The 20,755-nt window shown below is 40.3% G+C and overlaps 1 protein-coding gene across 8 annotated transcripts in view; it reads right to left on the bottom strand.

Annotated features, from left to right (window-relative positions):
* Positions 1–20,755, bottom strand: part of NRCAM (neuronal cell adhesion molecule) — a 181,895-nt gene that overhangs the window by 128,057 nt on the left and 33,083 nt on the right. For all 8 annotated transcript variants that reach the window (XM_075344998.1, XM_075345002.1, XM_075345001.1 and 5 more), the window contains exon 2: positions 5,508–5,697. In XM_075344998.1, the coding sequence (XP_075201113.1) occupies positions 5,508–5,697 (190 nt within the window). The remainder of the gene's footprint in view (positions 1–5,507; positions 5,698–20,755) is intronic.

Below are 20,755 nucleotides of genomic sequence, written 5' to 3' on the forward strand. Positions count from 1 at the left end.
CCTATATGCACACTCACCACGTAACACTCCATTGCTGGACAAAAAGCAATGTTCAAGGGCATTTAATGTTTATTCAACAACATTTAGACAAGCCCATGAAATGCTGGGAGAATACACACCATGTTTGGTGGCCAAAATTCACTGTATCTCACCCACAAAACACCATATCAACACTGAAATTTGGAGATGGGAACATCATATGGTATGGTGCTGTTTTTCAGCATAAGGTTTGGCAAACATCATATGGTTGAATTGACAAATGTACTGAGATATTCTTGATAAAAGTCTGCTGCCATCTACCAGGATGATGAAAATGAAACGAGGGTGGAGATTTCAGCAAGACAATGATCCCAAACAGACAGCCAAGGAAACTCTCAATTGCTTTCAGAAGAAGAAAATTAAGCTGTTAGAATGGCCCAGCCAATCACCTGACCTGAATCCATTAGGAATTTTATGGAAGGAACTAAAGCTCAGAGTTCAGAGAAGAAGCCCACAGAACCTTCAGGATTTGAAAAGTGTGTGGAAGAATGGGTGAAAATCACAGCTGAGCAATGTATGCGACTAATGTTTCCATACATTGACTACAGAAAGCTGAGGCTGTCTTCATCAATAAGGCTTTTGTACAAAATATTAAATACATTTCAGTAAGTATGTTCAATATGTTTCCATCTGTCATTTCTCACTATTGCACATCAGTAAAGTTATAGACATCTATGGTTTGATTTTATTTTTTTGCCTGTGTCGACAGGATGTGTGGTTGGATGTGTAGTGAGAAATTTATGTGAACAGCACATTTAATAATATATTTACCTCAAAAATTGGTGACGTAAGAGATAGACCTTGAAGATTTCTAAAAGACAAAAACAAATCCTATTGCTATGGAGACAAGTATTAACTTTGACAAGTGCATGTGCTACGTTTTGGGTGTGTGTATATATAATATATATACAAATGTATATATAAAAATATATATATATATATATATATACTGTATATATATACAGTTAGGTCCAGAAATATTTGGACAGTGACACAAGTTTTGTTATTTTAGCTGTTTACAAAAACATGTTCAGAAATACAATTATATATATAATATGGGCTGAAAGTGCACACTCCCAGCTGCAATATGAGAGTTTTCACATCCAAATCGGAGAAAGGGTTTAGGAATCATAGCTCTGTAATGCATAGCCTCCTCTTTTTAAAGGGACCAAAAGTAATTGGACAAGGGACTCTAAGGGCTGCAATTAACTCTGAAGGTGTCTCCCTCGTTAACCTGTAATCAATGAAGTAGTTAAAAGGTCTGGGGTTGATTACAGGTGTGTGGTTTTGCATTTGGAAGCTGTTGCTGTGACAAGACAACATGCGGTCTAAGGAACGCTCAATTGAGGTGAAGCAGAACATCCTGAGGCTGAAAAAAAAGAAAATATCCTTCAGAGAGATAGCAGACATGCTTGGAGTAGCAAAATCAACAGTCGGGTACATTCTGAGAAAAAAGGAATTGACTGGTGAGCTTGGGAACTCAAAAAGGCCTGGGCGTCCACAGATGACATCAGTGGTGGATGATCGCCGCATACTTTCTTTGGTGAAGAAGAACCCGTTCACAACATCAACTGAAGTTCAGAACACTCTCAGTGAAGTAGGTGTATCTGTCTCTAAGTCAACAGTAAAGAGAAGACTCCATGAAAGTAAATACAAAGAGTTCACATCTAGATGCAAACCATTCATCAATTCTAAAAATAGACAGGCCAGAGTTAAATTTGCTGAAAAACACCTCATGAAGCCAGCTCAGTTCTGGAAAAGTATTCTATGGACAGATGAGACAAAGATCAACCTGTACCAGAATGATGGGAAGAAAAAAGTTTGGAGAAGAAAGGGAACGGCACATGATCCAAGGCACACCATATCCTCTGTAAAACATGGTGGAGGCAATGTGATGGCATGGGCATGCATGGCTTTCAATGGCACTGGGTCACTTGTGTTTATTGATGACATAACAGCAGACAAGAGTAGCCGGATGAATTCTGAAGTGTACCGGGATATACTTTCAGCCCAGATTCAGCCAAATGCCGCAAAGTTGATCGGACGGCGCTTCATAGTACAGATGGACAATGACCCCAAGCATACAGCCAAAGCTACCCAGGAGTTCATGAGTGCAAAAACGTGGAACATTCTGCAATGGCCAAGTCAATCACCAGATCTTAACCCAATTGAGCATGCATTTCACTTGCTCAAATCCAGACTTAAGATGGAAAGACCCACAAACAAGCAAGACCTGAAGGCTGCGGCTGTAAAGGCCTGGCAAAGCATTAAGAAGGAGGAAACCCAGCGTTTGGTGATGTCCATGGGTTCCAAACTTAAGGCAGTGATTGCCTCCAAAGGATTCGCAACAAAATATTGAAAATAAAAATATTTTGTTTGGGTTTGGTTTATTTGTCCAATTACTTTTGACCTCCTAAAATGTGGAGTGTTTGTAAAGAAATGTGTACAATTCCTACAATTTCTATCAGATATTTTTGTTCAAACCTTCAAATTAAACGTTACAATCTGCACTTGAATTCTGTTGTAGAGGTTTCATTTCAAATCCAATGTGGTGGCATGCAGAGCCCAACTCGCGAAAATTGTGTCACTGTCCAAATATTTCTGGACCTAACTGTATATATATACACCATAAACCTTGAAGGACCATTATGACACTCCTTCATGAAGGCCTCTTCTTGGACTTGTCCATGTGGTCTTCAGAATACCTCCGATATCCAAGACAAAAGTGAGACTTAAGGCCCCGTCACACTAAGCAACATCGCTAGCAACATCGCTGCTAACGAACAACTTTTGTGACGTAGCACCGATGTTGCTAGTGATGTTGCTGTGTGTGACATCCAGCAACAACCTGGCCCCTGCTGTGAGGTCGTTGGTTGTTGCTGAATGGCCTGGGCCATTTTTTAGTTGTTGCTGTCCTGCTGTGAAGCACAGATCGCTGTGTGTGACAGCGAGACAGCAACAACTAAATTAGCAGGCAGCAGGAGCCGGCTTCTGCGGACACTGGTAACCACGGTAAACATCGGGTAACCAAGAAGCCCTGTCCTTGGTTACCCGATATTTACCTTCGTTACCAGCCTCCGCCGCTCTCGCTGCCAGTGCCGGCTCCTGCTCCTTGCACGTGTAGCAGAGTACACATCGGGTAATTAAGTCGATGTGTACTGTAGCTAGGAGAGCAAGGAGCCAGCGCTAAGCAGTGTGCGCAGCTCCCTGCTCTCTGCACATGTAGCTACAGCACACATCAGGTAATTAACCCAATGTGTGCTGTAACTAGGAGAGCAGGGAGCCAGCGCTAAGCAGTGTGCGCAGCTCCCTGCTCTGTGCACATGTAGCTGCAGCACACATCGGGTAATTAACCCGATGTGTGCTATAACTAGGAGAGCAGGGAGCCAGCGCTAAGCGGTGTGCGCTGCTCCCTGCTCTCTGCACGTGTAGCTGCGTGCGCTGGTAACCAAGGTAAATATCGGGTTGGTTACCCGATATTTACTTTAGTTACCAAGCGCAGCATCGCTTCAGTGCGTCGCTGCTGATTGGGGGCTGGTCACTGGTTGCTGGTGACAGTTCACCAGCAACCCGTGTAGCGATGCTCCAGCGATCCCTGCCAGGTCAGGTTGCTGGTGGGATCGCTGGAGCGTCTGACCGTGTGACCTCTCACCAGTAACCTCCTAGCAACTTACCAGCGATCCCTATCAGGTTGTATCGTTGTTGGGATCGCTGGTAAGTTGTTTAGTGTGACGGTACCCTTATTGTAAAAAAAGATAGCACTCCATTACTGTTCCAATGCTGTCTTGCATTCGCACTGTGATAGTCTTTGACAGTAGTGACATGAGGTCAAAGGAACATCTATAGCCGGAATGTCTGGCTTGTTGCTCAATTTCTTGAAATTGCCTTCTGATGGTTTGTGTAACAATGTTTAACCTCTTAGGTTTGGTATGTGATGTCCAATTTTACTTGTGGTACAGAATGGATCAATAGTTGAACCAATTATATGGCCATTTATCCTCTGTGTCCCTAAAGCCGATTCTTAACTTGACAACACCAGGCAAATAGTTGGTCACGCTACTGTGAGCAGCTTGTGTGACTAAACATCATGGCCTGCACTGTCTTCAAACTTGCCTCCAATTAAGCACATTTGGGAAGTCATTGGTGGACAATTCCAAAGGCAGCTTCCAGCAACAGATTTGGTGATTTTTGTGCCCTAGTGTATTCAGTCAGACAACATTTAATAACCTCACTGATAGCATGGCAAGGTATGTAAGTGCATGTATTTCTCCGCTTAGTACTCATACTCGATATTATAAAAATCAAGATGTGTTTCAAATTTTGTCTCGATTTTCCCATCATTTGCATATCATTGGCATCTCTATAGATCTAGTGATTTCCATAAACCCATAATATTTTGTTCTTGCTGTTCTAATCTCAGTGTTGAGGTGATAGATGTATAGATAGATTGATAGATGTATAGATAGATTGATAGATAGATAGATAAAGTGATAGATAGATAGATAGATATAGATAGATAGATAGAGTGATAGATAGATAGATAGATAGATAGATAGATAGATAGATGGATGGATAGATAGATAGATAGAGGGATAGATAGATAGATGGATAGATAGATAGAGTGATTGATAGATAGATAGATAGATAGATAGAGTGATTGATAGATAGATAGATAGATAGATAGATACATAGATAGATAGATAGATAGAGGGATAGATAGAGTGATAGATAGATAGATAGATAGATAGATAGATAGATAGATAGATAGATGGATGGATGGATAGATAGATAGATAGAGGGATAGATAGATAGATGGATAGATAGATATATAGAGTGATTGATAGATAGATAGATAGATAGATAGAGTGATTGATAGATAGATAGATAGATACATAGATAGATAGATAGATAGATAGAGGGATACATAGAGTGATAGATAGATAGATAGATAGATAGATGGATGGATGGATGGATAGATAGATAGAGTGATTGATAGATAGATAGATACATAGATAGAGTGATAGATAGATAGATAGATAGATAGATACACAATACATTTATATATAATTTTTCCCAAAAAGGCAAAATATCATATGTATGTATGACATTTGCAAAAAATTGAGGGTAGCAGTGCTCAAGTCATATGGGATGTGTAGTTACAAGGTGGGTGGGAGGATTAGTCAAGGGAAATAAAACCCCGGTGACTGCTAAGACTTTTGGATTTTGCGTAGCGCCAGCATGTAGTAAAATTTGATTTTAAAATGATACATTAATCACTAAGGCATAAGGACAAGTGTGTTAGAATGAAGAAATAGAGTTCTGTAGAGACATGGTGGCGGTTTAGGTGGGCTACGGCGGCTGACAGGTTCCCTAATGGAAATAAGCATTTCAGCTAAGCTGATGCCTATGACGGTACATGTACACATATTAAGTGCTGCAACCAACCTAAAAAATGGGCTGATACTTACGGTCAAGTGGCACTTCCAGTGCTGTAATTACCTGGCACAAGACAAGTACCAGAGAAGCTCTGCTTGAGAATAATCTTTTTTTCTGCATTATTTTAAGCTTCTTTAATTGACTCCTGGTGAGACAGAAGCCTTTCTTCTTAGCAGAACAGATTCCTTCACAATATGAATCCAAGTGTCGTAAAGACAGTAGCTGAAACAGAAGAGAACATATTCATATTTAATTACATGGAACACAACAACTACAGCCTCAAAGGACATAGCGAAAATATTCTGCACAGCCCCCAAAAAACAAATGTGTATACAAACCTAATGCAGAACATTGGTGTAATATTTTCGATGATGTTTGATCTGCATTTGACGTAAGGACTATGTGTGCCTCAGTACCACAGAATTTTACCAGGTATGTTAACATTCGATTACTTAGAGGTCCAGACATTGATCCTTTACTAGCGCCCATCACTAAGTCAGCGATCTTCAGCAATATCGTGGACAAAAATGTCATGACCACAAAAATTAAGACTGCTGAACTCCTGAGCTAACATCAATTAATTGTATGAAATGCGGAAAAGAATTCATGACATTTGAAGATGTAACACCTTATATGAAGATAGCAATAAACTAATGGTAAAAGTGTGAGATAATAACCCAAGTAATGGATTGTTAATATCTGAACAGTCATTATCAATCAGATGCTACGAAAAATATTTTTGGTTTGGGGGATACAACTTGAATATATCTCACAAAAAACTTCTAATTTGAAGTAGAAATCTACCAATAATGTCAGATACGTATAGCAAGGGTGGAAAAGATAACACAACCTTTAATCAATTCATTGGTTAAAAAAAAAAAGAACAACCATTGATACAAAAATACCTGGAACCACACGGTTGTGCACAGACCGATACTGCACAAGCCCACTGGTAGTGATTGTGCAAAAAATTAATATTGCACTGAAGCTCGGTATAAAGTGCACAAGTGCTAAAAAACAAAAGTGCACTGGTGCGTATAGTGAACCCTCATAACTCTTAAGTACACAAGAAAGGAATACATGTGAGCAGGTGTCATGGAAGGAAGACCTCAGGAGTACTGTGTGGATCTGTAAGGCTGTTCCCCCCCTATTGTTGGTCCATCCATGACCTCATTTACTACTTTCAGTGCGGGGCATTCAGCTCAGTGTACACTGCGGACACAGGTACGCACATCACTGCTGGTGACGCTGTATTGAATAGCATGTTAGCACTCCCCTGTGGGTGTACTAAAATACTAAGAGGATGGTTAATCGGGGGAAGTAACGCCCTCACGACTAGTCCCTGGCCTCATACAGGCCTCATACAGGGACAGTTAGGCAGGGATTAGCAATATGCACCCAGAACTGCTCGTGGTTCTGGATGCATATTGGAACTGACAGGTTCCCTTTAAGACTCATTTGTAAAGAATTGTGGAAACCTTTTTTTCTTTTTTATTTAAATTGGGTCATTTTTTCAATTTCTGTTTGTATTTAAAATGGCATCCATTTTTTTCATGGACTATGCTTGCCATGGCAGCTCAGTCCCATTCCCCTGAAAATAGATAGGCCTGTGCCTTCGATCGGAGCTCCAATGTTCACCAACTTCACAACTAATTGAAAGATGGTCTCAGATACATTGCTGTACTCTCCTCGACACTAAAGTCACAAGACAAGGAAGGAAAAGTTGTGGAATTATAAAAACGATATCAATACTGAATAAACCGAGAGGTTTTCAAAATTTTAGTTCTATTTTCATCATTTACATATCATCCATCTTATCATTTACATTAATCCACCACTTTTCCTTATTGTGTTGCAATTTTCATTTTGAGTTTATATTATGCTTTTACTAATAAACGTAAAAGTTCATTTAAGTACAAACAACTTTTCACTTCACATATTTTGCTATTGTAGGATCATGAACCTTAGATCTTGAAAGAATAATTCCCTTTATAGATTAATTTTTCTATTCTAACTTCAATTACATTTTCAATCCACACGCACAATCTCATAGAGCAGTTAAGCCAAGCAGTATATTTCATGACCTAATTTTATGAACTTCAGGCCACCGTGCTTTGAGCCTAATGCATTTTTAGCCCCTGAGCTAAACACTGAAATGTTTAATAGAGGCAATGTGAATCCTAAAAGCTTTATCTTTACAATTGGAGCTCCAAGCAAGAAGTTTACAATATACCAGTAGCATGGATATAAACATTTCTAAATTATATATTCTGGTAATCGGGTCACGGTTACGACTAGAAATGTATCTCGTTTACCACAGCTTGTGTGTCTGCAACACTGGAGGTGCTCGTTCTGCTTTAGTAAGAAGCCATTAGGACAAGGTCCAGTGCACAACATGCGGTCAATCCTGTATGTGAAAACCTAGTTCTGCTACAGCTTACAAAAGCTTAAAGGGTTTGTCCACTACTCGGACAACCCCTTCTGAATCAGAGTGCTTGCCTCCATTACAATAAAAACATTTATTCTCACCTCTGGCGAGGGTGTCGTTCCAGCAGTGTTGGCAGCCTGTCTCTCAGGGCACATGTGATGTTATGTCATGTGAGTCATACGCCCAATTATTGGCATCTTCAAGGTCCTCATCTTCCGATCATCAAATATCAAGAGGAAGTCAGAGTTGTGGCTGGCCACTCAATTCCTATTGATATTTGATATGTCTGAAGACAAGGAGAGGGAAGCCAGCGCTGAGCGTAGAGTTCACATAACATAACAACATCACAGGAGCCCTTGGACTGCGAATACCGACACCGCAGGAACTGCGTCGGCACCGGAGATGACTGGAAGTTTTTTTTATTTTAACTGGGGCAAACACTCTGATTGAGAAGAGGTTGTCACAGTAGTGGGCCTTGAGTATGTTTTGATATATTTCTGAAGCTAAATATGGCAGAAATTCAGCTTAAATGAGTGTTGTCAATGTCATCTGTGTGGGTGCTATTTTGGAGCTCCCTTTGGTGGCCAGGAATGGTAGTGAAGCTGAGTCTGAGTCTATGACTCAGACAGGTGTTGGCGTTAAATGGGAATTAAGAAAATCCTATTACAGACAAGCCTGGTGTATATAGGAGAGCACTTTTTGCCTTGCTGGTGCCAGTGATAGTTGAATTTTCCTCAGTTTCTGAACCTGGCTTGGAGTTCTGTCTTCCCTGTCTTCCTGTGCAAGACCTCTGCAGATAGGTTTGCAAGCTTTTGCTTTGCTTCCTGGTTTGCACTTAAGGATGTTTGTTTTTCATTTTGTTTTGTTTGGAATCTGTTTTCTTGCAGGTGAAGATTTGCTTTTCTAGTTTGGTGAGCATGGGGGTTCCCCCTTTGCTAGCTCTTCTGTAAGAAAAGGGAGATTCTCCCTGTCAAACTTGATTATTTGCACTTTTGTATTTTTTGGGCTCTTTTTGGTATTTTGTTTGTCCCATTATCTACAAGAGTACCTGATATAGTGGGGATGAGGTCGTGTGACCTCCAGGGCTATTTTTACTATCAGGAAATTGGTATTTTTCTGCAGGTTTTTTTGTACTGACCGCAATCAGTTTCCTTTTCTTTCCTTTGTATCTAGGTAGTCGGGCCTCGCTTTTGCTTTTCCTATCTGTGTATCGTGTTTTCCTACATGACTGTAATCTCTATATGTCGGGGGCTGCTATTCCTTTGGGGACTTCTGAGGCAAGGTAGATTTTCTCATTTCTATCTGTGAGGTGTAGCTAGTTTCTCTGGCTGAGACATGAAGTCTAGGTGTTTGGGAACGCTCCACGGCTACTTCTAGTGTGGTCTGATAGTTAGGGGATTACGGTCAGCTCAGGTTCCAACTACTCTTCTTTTTCTTGGTGTTTTTCAACTAATGGGATTTTTTTGTAATCTTCCATGGTTACCGGATCATGACAAATGAGTATTCCCATTTCCAATATCCTACCCCAATATCTAGTAGATGTAATAATAATAATATGATCAAATACCTCAATTAGAATTGTAGTATAGTTTTCCTGATTAGCTATGTTGCTTACCTCATGTGCAGGGCATTACAGAAGCTTAGATATCCATGGTTGCGACCTCATATATAGTGACAGTTGGTAGTTGCTAGTGGCCATAACCATGAATATCTAAGATACTGTAATGCTCTGCACATGAGGTATGCAAGATAACTAATCAGGAAAACTATACTATATTTCTAATTTTTCTGCTAATTAATTGCTAATAACACTTACTACACGTTGAGATCTGATCTTGAAGATGTGAATACTCATTCAATTTGCATCAATAGACTTTCTAACATGGCTTGAACCACATGTTTTAGACACTTCTTCTAATTCACCCAAGAAGAGAGCATAGTCTATGAAAGGTGTGCCCTCGCAGGCAAAAGGATGTGGGGAATATGCACCAGAGTTTTACAAATATCTGACATAAAGTAAATCAACTAACTTATGGTGTAACGTTAGAATAAACAGTCTAGAAATGTGTCAAGTTTATTAAATAGCATGATGCACTTAAAGGTGATGGCCACTACATTTTGAGGGTGCGACACCAGGCACACCCCTGTTTCCAGCATTGGATGCAATTTCTAGACTAGAGGGTGGATCTGAAGAGTCCAGCTGTGGCCGCTGTACTTCTGACAGAGCTGCTGTGTTCTGGCAGCATCAGGGAACATCTAGCCACAGATGACAACAGCTGAAAGACTTCAATAGAGTGGTGAACGCCGCTGTATTTACAGACTGTATAGATGTTAATCACAGTAAGGTATCTTTTACTTATGAACTATATATAAGTTCCTCAACATTGAATTTGGAACACCAAGTAGAAAAAGTCATGAAATTATGAAAATCACAGGCACAATAGACAAGTCAATGATGAAAAATGTTAAAGAAAACCTTCAAAATACTTTGTTTTTTTTCAGTATTGAGTATGAGCACCACATGCAGCAAAATACACACTTAAATGACTTAACATGCTATTAAAGAATTTAATAATGGTTGTCTGAGGAATATTCTGAAAGGCTAAATGCAATTGGGCAGAAAATCATTAAGATCCTCTGCTAGCAGCTCCCTTTGCAATTGCCAACCAATGATATCCAAGATGTGCTCGACGTGAGACAGGTTCGAAGATGTTTGGAGATACAGCATTTCATGGTATCACATTTAGGCTACGCAGGCTGCGCAAAGGAGTATTAGCAACATGTAGCTTTCCATTTTGCTCTTCAGCTTTTGAGGGCAGCGGCATGAGAACAATGGAACACCTGTAACTGGATGTCTGTCTTGTAAGCAATCATCCAAAGATCTTGACATAGGATGTCAATTTCACTTAGGCCTAAGGCTATATGCGCACGTGTGCGTAATTCATGCAGTTAAGCTGCGCTTTGTAGCACAGCGTAACTGCATGCGTCCTGCGTCCCCTGCACAGTCTATGGAGATTGTGCAGGGGCCGTGCGCACGTGGCGTTTTAGAGCGCAGCGCTTCGGCTTCTGCCGAAGCGCTGCGTTCTAAGAAGTGACATGTCACTTCTTCCGTGCGCTTTGCCGGCAGCTGCTGCTCTGTCTATGGGAGGAGCTGCAGGCAGAGCGCATGGAATCGGCTTTTTTATTTTTCACTATGGACATTTCTGCAGCGATTTAAAGCGCACATGTGCTCTTCAGATCGCTGCAGAAATTTCTGCAGTGACTGTACGCAACGTGCGCACATAGCCTAAGACACACGGCATGGAAATCCACTCGGACCAATATTAGCCTATGTGTCAGCACCCATTAGCGATTATTTTCTCAGCCCTAATCGGACCGAGAAAACAATCGCAGCATGCTGCGAGTGTAATGCGATCCTGTTTTCTCTCGCACCCATTCAAGTGTATGGGACGAGGGAAAAATAGCACTGCACTCGCAGTACAGTGTACTGCGAGCGCAGAGCGAGAATGGCAATAGCTGGCAGGCTAGAGGAGAGAGGAGGAGAGAGGGAGATAAATCCCTCCCTCCCCTCCTCAGAGCCGGCCCTCCCCTCCTCAGTGTCAGCCCTCCCCTCCTCAGAGCTGGCCCTCCCCTCCTCAGTGCCGGTCCGCCCCCCGCAGCTGAGGTCCGATCGCATGATCAGACCTCGGTTGCAGTGACACTCGTATGACACTCGGCTCCTGATGTGCTGCCAGCGTGAGCTGAGTGTCATGCGAGGATCGCAGTAGATCCCCGTGTGGCCCCGGCCTTACAGTACAGAATAGTTCACTGTATGTCATTCTTCAAATCTGACAAGAACACGTGGGTATCCCTATAAGGAGGCCTTAATGAGAGAATGTGGAACACACTGGCAGACACAGACAAAAGAGGGCCGCTGTGCAAGAACAAATAGAGGCAATTTGCAGTCTAATAGCTCATCATAATGCACAATTCCACCAGTTTTGGAGGTAGAAATGGGCCCAGTTAACTCTTGGGCCCCTCTGTGGCTCAACAGATTTCACCAATGATGCGTCTGCCGCTGGTCAAATAGGTCCTAGTATCAGCATTATGGCATGGGTAGTACAGGTCCACTAACAGCTCTGCATTATATTGATCTGGTCATGGAACCTTTGGTACGACCATTTCTCTAAAGTATCCCAGGAGGAATTTTTCAACATAACAGGCAGGAAGTTGCTTGTGCTACCATGGCAGTCTGTTTGCCCTTAAGTGCTACCAAGGACTGCAGTGTCTCCAGACTTGTCTCCACTTGAGCACATGTGGGACATCATTGCTGCAAAAGGAGGTGCCAAGAGCAGATCTTGATGATTTTCATGCCCAATTCCATTCAGTGTTGAAGTTTCATCCTCAGACAACCATCAATAATCTCATTGATAGCATGCCAAGATGTGTATCCATCCTGTAATTTCCATAACTGACTTTTTCTTCTTGATGTTGCAATTTTAATGTTGAAGAGCATGCGTGTATATGTGTATATATATATATATATATATATATATATATATATATATATATATATATATATATATATATATATATATATATATATAGTGGGACCTTGGATTAGGAGCATAATTGGTTACGGGACTTTGCTCTTAAGCCAAGTTACTCTCATATCAAAGCAAATTTTCCCATAGGAAATAATTGAAACACAGATAATTCATTCCACAGTCCAAAAATATTTTCTGTATTTATACAAAGTTATTGCAGTAATACAAACTAATTTACTGCATTCATATAAAATTATTATAGTACACTAATATAAAACACTGTACAATATTGTAAAAAACAAAGCAAACTAAGGCTACTTTCACAAATCAGTTTTCTGCATTCAGGCACAATCTTTTTTTTTCCCGATCCAACGGATCCGGCAAAAAATGTAAAAACCGTATCTACTGGATCCATTTTTTAACGGATCCGTTATGCCGGATCCGTTAAAAAACGGATCCGGTGGATCCGTTTTTGCATCCGGTTTGTCCGTTTTTTTTTGCTGGATCCGTTTTTTCAAAACATTGGAGCATGCGCAGTTTACAAAAACGGATCCGGCAGTCGCATCCGTTTTTTGCCGCATTGTGCCGGATCCGGTGTCCATAGGCTTCCATTGTAAAACACGCCGTATCGCGCCGGATCCGGCGCGATGCGTTTTTTTTTGCCGGACAAAAAAAGTTACAAGATACGTTGCCTCCGGCCACCGCTTTAATTAATTTTGCCGCATCCGGAAAAAAATGGATGCAACGCAAAGCCATCAGGCACAATCCGGTAACAATGCAAATCTATGGGGATAAAACGGATGCGGTACCGGATCCGTTTTACCCATTTTTTCCGGATTGTGCCTGATGGAAAAAACCTGATGTGTGAAAGTAGCCTTAACTGCACTTTAGCTTACAATAAAATTGTTGGTGTGCGGCAGGTACAGTATAAGCAATGTACTGGTTAGTAGAATGAAAGTTCAATACTGAATCCACAAATGCAAATTGATACACATGCTCTTAAACCAAGTTACAAATTTGTAAAACGCTATGTTTGTCTTCCAAAATGCTCTCAAGCCAAGTTACTCTTAAACCAAGGTTCCACTGTGTGTATATATATATATATATATATATATATATATATATATATATATATACACACACACACACACACACACACACACACACACAGTACAGACCAAACGTTTGGACACACCTTCTCATTCAAAGAGTTTTCTTTATTTTCATGACTCTGAAAATTGTAGATTCACATTGAAGACATCAAAACTATGAATTAAAACATGTGGAATGAAATACTTAAAAAAGTGTGAAACAACTGAAAATATGTCTTATATTCTAGGTTCTTCAAAGTAGCCACCTTTTGCTTTGATTACTGCTTTGCACACTCTTGGCATTCTCTTGATGAGCTTCAAGAGGTAGTCGCCGGAAATAGTTTTCCAACAGTCTTGAAGGAGTTACCAGAGACGCTTAGCACTTGTTGGTCCTTTTGCCTTCACTCTGCGGTCCAGCTCACCCCAAACCATCTTGATTGTGGAGGCCAGGTCATCTGGCGTAGCACCCCATCACTCTCCTTCTTAGTCAAATAGCCCTTACACAGGCTGGAGGTGTGTTTGGGGTCATTGTCCTGTTGAAAAATAAATGATGGTCCAACTAAACGCAAGCCGGATGGAATAGCATGCCGCTGCAAGATGCTCTGGTAGCCATGCTGGTTTAGTATGCCTTCAATTTTGAATAAATCCCCAACAGTGTCACCAGCAAAGCACCCCCACACCATCACACCACCTCCTCCATGCTTCACGATGGGAACCAGGCATGTAGAGTCCATCCGTTCACCTTTTCTACAAAGATACGGTGGTTGGATCCAAAGATCTCAAATTTGGTCTCATCAGACCAAAGCACAGATTTCCACTGGTCTAATGTCCATTCCTTGTGTTCTTTAGCCCAAACAAGTCTCTTCTGCTTGTTGCCTGTCCTTAGCAGTGGTTTCCTAGCAGCTATTTTACCATGAAGGCCTGCTGCACAAAGTCTCCTCTTAATAGTTGTTCTAGAGATGAGAAGGTGTTTCCAGACTTTTGGTCTGTACTCTATATATATATATATATATATATATATATATATATATATATATATATGTGTATATATATATATATATATATGTATATATATATATATATATATATATATATATATATATATATATGTATATATATATATATATATATATATATATATATATATATATATATATATATAAAAAAAATAATGTCTCATATATTTCTGTTTATGTATGAATTTGATATGATATTCCTTTTTTCTCAATGCACCATAATCTAGCTTTGCATTCTCTATTAAACAAAGGTACAAAAACTGCAATTGATTTCAAATTTCACTTAGTCTCCTAGTGTGATCAAAGTAGATGAATAGCAAGTCACAGGGCAAAATTTTAGGAGGAATGATCACATATAATTGCAAAAGCAAGAAATCCAGCTAACATTTTGCAACCCTGAACATCAACTTATTACTGCAAGGTTTAACTGATGTCCATGACAAAGCCTTATTTCGCAAACAAATCCAGTTATACTGAACTCCCCACACCAATCCCTTTCATCTACTCTCCCCGCTTGTAGTAAGTACTGTGACAATTATACTGTTGTTATTATTCTACTATGAAACATCTACATGAAAAATTGTGGAATCAGTACTTTGTACAGACATATTTAACATTTGTATCATTATTTATACTTTTCAATATTCTAAAACCCCTTCAGTAAAAGGAGTTGACCAATTAATAGATTTTTTTCTAAAATCAGTGTTTCCCAGGCAGTGATCTCATTATAGACATTTTACCTATATAGCAATGCTGTGTTGAGCACTAAAAGAAAAATGAAAGGGCTACACCATCAGTAGCAAACCCCATCCAAAGCACCACTCCAGCGTGTTTTTTATAATCTAGGTTCCCTGACCCTACTGTACTTAACCGCTGGTGTTTTCATCTTCTATCATCTCAACGTCCGTCAATTTTTGGCAGTTTGTGGCCTGCTGGCAGCTCTAGTGTTTCATGGAGCAAACTGGAGGTCACTCTTCAATGCAAATCTATGAGAGCCTCGTTCTGACTTTGTTCTGGCCGTCATAGAGTTGCATTGAGAGCTTGTGACGTAACTTCTGACTTCTGGCCAGTCAAAGTTGTGGTCACAAGATGGCGCTGAGGAACCGGAGCAGTGCCGATAAAAGATGAAGACGTCAGAGTCTGAATGTAAAAGTAGGGTCAGCGACCTTAGATTAGAGGTACTACTCCAGTGGTGAAGAGGATACAAACACTGGAGTAGTAATTTTGTAGCACTTACTAATATATAAGTATTACAAGTTCTCAGACTGCACACCACAGATCATTGCTGAACCTGTAATATTTACAAATTAATAAGTCCCCAACACATTATTTAAAAAAAAAAGAGCCAAATCGGCCAAATCCTTGACAGACCATTTCCACCAATTAAAAATAGGTTTGTAAGGCTTACCAAGCTTGCACAGGTGAAGTTTTGCACCAAGCTGACATTTGTGGTGCCAATCCTGTTGCTGACTCACAACATACTTCTCAATATGTAAAGAGATCCCAAGGCTTTCACTTGTAGATCAACTTTCAATATTTAAAGGGAACCTGTCAGGTAATTTATGCGTTCCAACCTAGTAGCAGTGTGATGTGTGTGCTAGTAACCCCTTCCTACCCATCCCAGTGTTGTAATTGTGTGTAATGTGAATGTATAAAAATGTGTTTTATTTCTTATGTGTACACTATGTAAATAAGCAGGGGCTCTAGCCCCATGGGCGTCGCATTGCCCTGTGGGTATTTGCATGTTTTCCGTGGCATCATGACCCTGTGGGCGTGATAGCATGGATTTACATGAGCAACGTACCATCGATCCTTAAGATCCCGCGCGTGCGCACTTACCATTCCTGCAGCCTTGTTTGTCAGCCGATGCTTGCTGCTCGTCTTCAGACGCGCATTGTGCAAGACCGGATCCGCAGGAGGCTTCTGAGCATGTGCAGTGCACGTCTGAAGCCAAGAAGCAAGCAGCCGGATAACAAGGCTGTGGGAATGGTAAGTGCGCACGCGCGGGATCTCCAGGAGCTGACGGTGACGTCGCTCATGTAAATCCATGGTATCACGCCCACAGGGGCATGATACCATGGACAAAAACGCCCACAGGGTGATGTGACGCCAATGGGGCTAGAGCCTCTGATCATTTACATAGGGTACACGTAAGTAATAAAACATTTTTATAAATGCACATTACACAATATTACAACACAGGGATGGGTAGGAAGGGGTTACTAGGCCACACATCACACTGCTACTAGGTTAGAACACATATGGTACCTGATGGGTTCCCTTTAATTTATAAATACATCCACACTGCTAGTATAACATTTGTATAACTGCAGGACAATGACTCCAGGGTGCTTTGCATGCCATCTTTCCCAACCCATCTCCACTGTTCTCTACTTGACTGATTCATTGACTGTAGCCAAGCCGGTGAGCAGTTAGTCAAGGTAAGGTAGGTAGGGCCAGTGAGGAAGAAAAAGAGAGTATACAGATAGCACAGCGTGGGATTGTATGTTTTTTTTTTCTGCGGTAAAATATTTCCTTGCCTGTTTTTTAAAAATATTTTACCTCATAGAAAGAATAATTTGCAATCCCAAACTGTAATGTTTGTATATTTTATTACTTACTTCCCTGCCTAGGAGCTGTGATATGATCAGACCATGTCCCTGTACAGTCAGACACAGCCATTACACAGTACATAGCAGGGGCACATATATAAGATTATCTCAGCACAGGAACATTTTTTTTAAATACATCCAATTGTGGAACTTATTATTATAAGATCTATTGATTAAAATGAACTTTAAAATTAACGGTGTTTGTGGGAAACCCCTTTAAGCTTTACATCATCACTGGACCATAACAAATGTAAAAAGACATCACTAGTAAATAGGCTTCCAAGGACAAACAATATGCTCGTACCAGATCAATTTTAAAAATCTATATAAAAAGCACAACAACAGAACTAATATAACCATGCAACCGTTAATAACCAGAAACAACTGTAAAATCCCTGCACATCTAATGTATTTATGGCACAAATAGTGCTGCTATAACTACAGTATTCTGTGAAACACATAATATACTTTAAGAATACCAGGCAGATACAATTGAGCTTCAGATGGAAAACAAAGTCTTGGTGCCTTGGGAGAAATCTGTCTGGGGTCATGAAACTTGCATTCATTTCTTCTACTTCAAAGTCCTTCTGGTAGTATTAGCCCACTCATTGTCCCCAGACATCCACTTATTATGCAAGATCAAATCACTTTCTGTTGGTACAGTTGGCCTCTCAGAATCATGCTTAAAGACACTCGTACAATACATAAATATCCTAAAAAAGATGGAACTAATATCAAAATACTTATATTTAAAGGGTAATTCCATCTCCAAGATCCTATCCCAATATGTAGTAGGTGTAATCATAATAATATTACCAAATACCTCCAATTAGAAATGTGGTATATTTCTCCTGATATAGCCTTGTCTATTACCTCATGTACAGTTAGTTTCTATGCTCAAAGCCATGGATGCCTAAGCTACTGCAATGCCCTGAACATGAGGTAGGAGACATGGCTATATCAGAATTATACTACATTTATCATTGAAAGTATTTGCTAATATTCTTCTTATTATTATTATTATTATTACACCTACTACATATGGGAATAGGATTTTGGAGATGGGAATAACCCTTTAACACTAGAACTACTGGACTCGTGACACCTATATAGAAATACATAGTGCAAAGTAGTCAAAATGACTACCTCAGTAGTTCTAGTGTTAAGACACCAATAAAGCACAACACTGTTGCTTATTTTATACATCTATTGAATGCCCTATTTATGCACTACATTTGTAGTAAAGGTTATGACACGTTACCTCAGCCTTATCGGAGTACACACATACATACAGTATACAGTGAAAAAAATCCTAAAGCGGTATTCTAAGCTACATAAATTATCACCTATTTAATGGTGATTTCTTTCATTGCTGTAGGTTCCAACACTGGGACCCCACTGAGTGCCAAAACAGAAGGCTTGTGAAACATTTTGTCTTGAATGTAGCCTTGCTGTAAGGCTGGAATCACACTGGTGTATGACTTGCATACACCACACTGCACTCAGATGTTATCCCAGTGCAGTGAAATATACGCACAGGCTGTCAATGGAGGAGATTTAGAGATTAACCCCTCCCTCTCCTCTGCAGCGCCCGCCCTCTCCATCGCAGCTGTGACCCGATCGCAAGATACTCGGCTCACACTCGCAGCAGAGCCAGAGTCGGGGGTCATTCGCATATCGCATCCATTGCTCTCGCATTGGATGCCATATGCCAGTGTGACCCCAGCCTACGACTGTGTCCTGAAGGAGTTGAGTGGAGCACATACGTCATGCCACTCCATTAAGTGATATTACGAGTGACAATAATAGCCAAGCACAGACTATCTTCATCTGGGCCACAAACCTTGAATGGAGAAGTTCCTTTGACTGGATACTTCATTCAACTTCTCGTGGCAGCAGTCTTTCAGCAAGGGAAGAACTAGGCAAGAAAGTTATGAATAAATTCACTACTTGTTACTATTGTATTTGTCAAAAGGATGTGAGCCAATATAGTCAGCACTTCCTGGACAGAGAAATTACAGTGGAAAAAAAATAAAGTAGGATTGAAGAAAATATGTAAGTTCCACTTCTGGCTTTGGCATGTAAACACTGATGCAAAATACTGACGTGTGAATGAGACCTAATAAAGTCTTGTCCATCCTTATAATGCACTCCTCCCACGTGTCCATACTGTTTCTGCTTACCCTTTACATGTTGTAGGCCTAGGCTCAGGAGAGGTAGGCCTAGGCGAGTGTATGTTCTAGAGATGAACGGGTCACCATGCAATCTCAGTCGATGGTTCAGGTTAGGGCTCTCTATATTCAGGAGCCATACCTTTCCTTAACCACCAGGATCTAAGGCTTGGCTGATGATTTGCCGGGTTAACAAGACATCTCCTGTGTGCTGCACCAATGTCGTCTCGCCAGGTCGGTAAATCAAACGCCACATCAAGGAACCCAGGAGCTTAGAGAATTTATGCAGCTCCTGAACACAGCCAGAGACCACTGACTTTGACCGTGACCTCTAGTATGTTTTCATCTAAAGTGGTCACCTCGTCACTGGCAGATAGGCTCACACAATTTCATCAAAGTTTATATTAAGTAGCTAAAATTTATATATACAGTCAACATAGCTGAAATGCAGTTCAAAGATGATATTTTTAATGGTCATATATACCTTAGCACGCACAGTGTATTTGTTTTCATGCTAGTTTTTAAAATAAAAGAATGTAATTAAAAGACATATTACTACTTATTCAAACTCCATAAGGAGAAGTCATAATTAGAATAATTCAATAAATTTGTATAACAATCTTATTCCCTGGAAATCCACACTTCAAAGAAATGCGAATGAACTTCATAAGGGTCTTCAAGTAAATATAAATTACAAACTTGCCTCATTCATATCATTAGGAAGCTGCAAAGCAAACCGTCAAGTGTCATTCTCATTTGTGGCATACCATTTCTGATATAGGATCAAATTTTCCGAGTCTGCGGGTTGCACATTACCACTTTTAATTACAATACGTGTATTAAAAGTATATTAGGACATACAATATGCGCAACCTGTGTAGCTAAACAGGGGCCCAAAAGGAACAAGTATACACTGCCCCCTTAATAAAGACCTCATATGAACCTTTTTTCATGTAAACTATGTATATGGGTACGTAGTGTAGTGTCAGTATATGAATATGCTCACCTGCTACCGTCTTCTCCGGTATCCAGTGTCAATCATATCCTCTTCTCAGTCTCATCACCGCTCTGCAGAATCTCCAGGTTATACTGTGCACTGCGGTACCCTGAAGTGGATTTTACAATATAAGTCTATGGAACGTCACAATGAGGCTCCATAGACTTGCATTGTAAGAGACTTTCAGCTCACGCATAGAGCATAGTGATCCAGATAGTCTGAACAGCTGTGACGTCACTGGGAAGAGGTCCAGATTGAAGCTGGATATCGGAGAAGACAATAGTATGTGAGTATATTAATATACACACTACCGTACATACCCGTATAGGAAGATTTAGAGAAAAAAAAAGTTCATGTGATGGTTTCTTTAAAAGCAGAAAGCATTGTTAGCTTATAACTTGTGGATTGATAGAGCAAGATACTCTAGAACTATATATTG

Source organism: Anomaloglossus baeobatrachus, chromosome 4, assembly GCF_048569485.1.
Source record: "Anomaloglossus baeobatrachus isolate aAnoBae1 chromosome 4, aAnoBae1.hap1, whole genome shotgun sequence".
NCBI classification, from domain to species: domain Eukaryota; kingdom Metazoa; phylum Chordata; class Amphibia; order Anura; family Aromobatidae; genus Anomaloglossus; species Anomaloglossus baeobatrachus.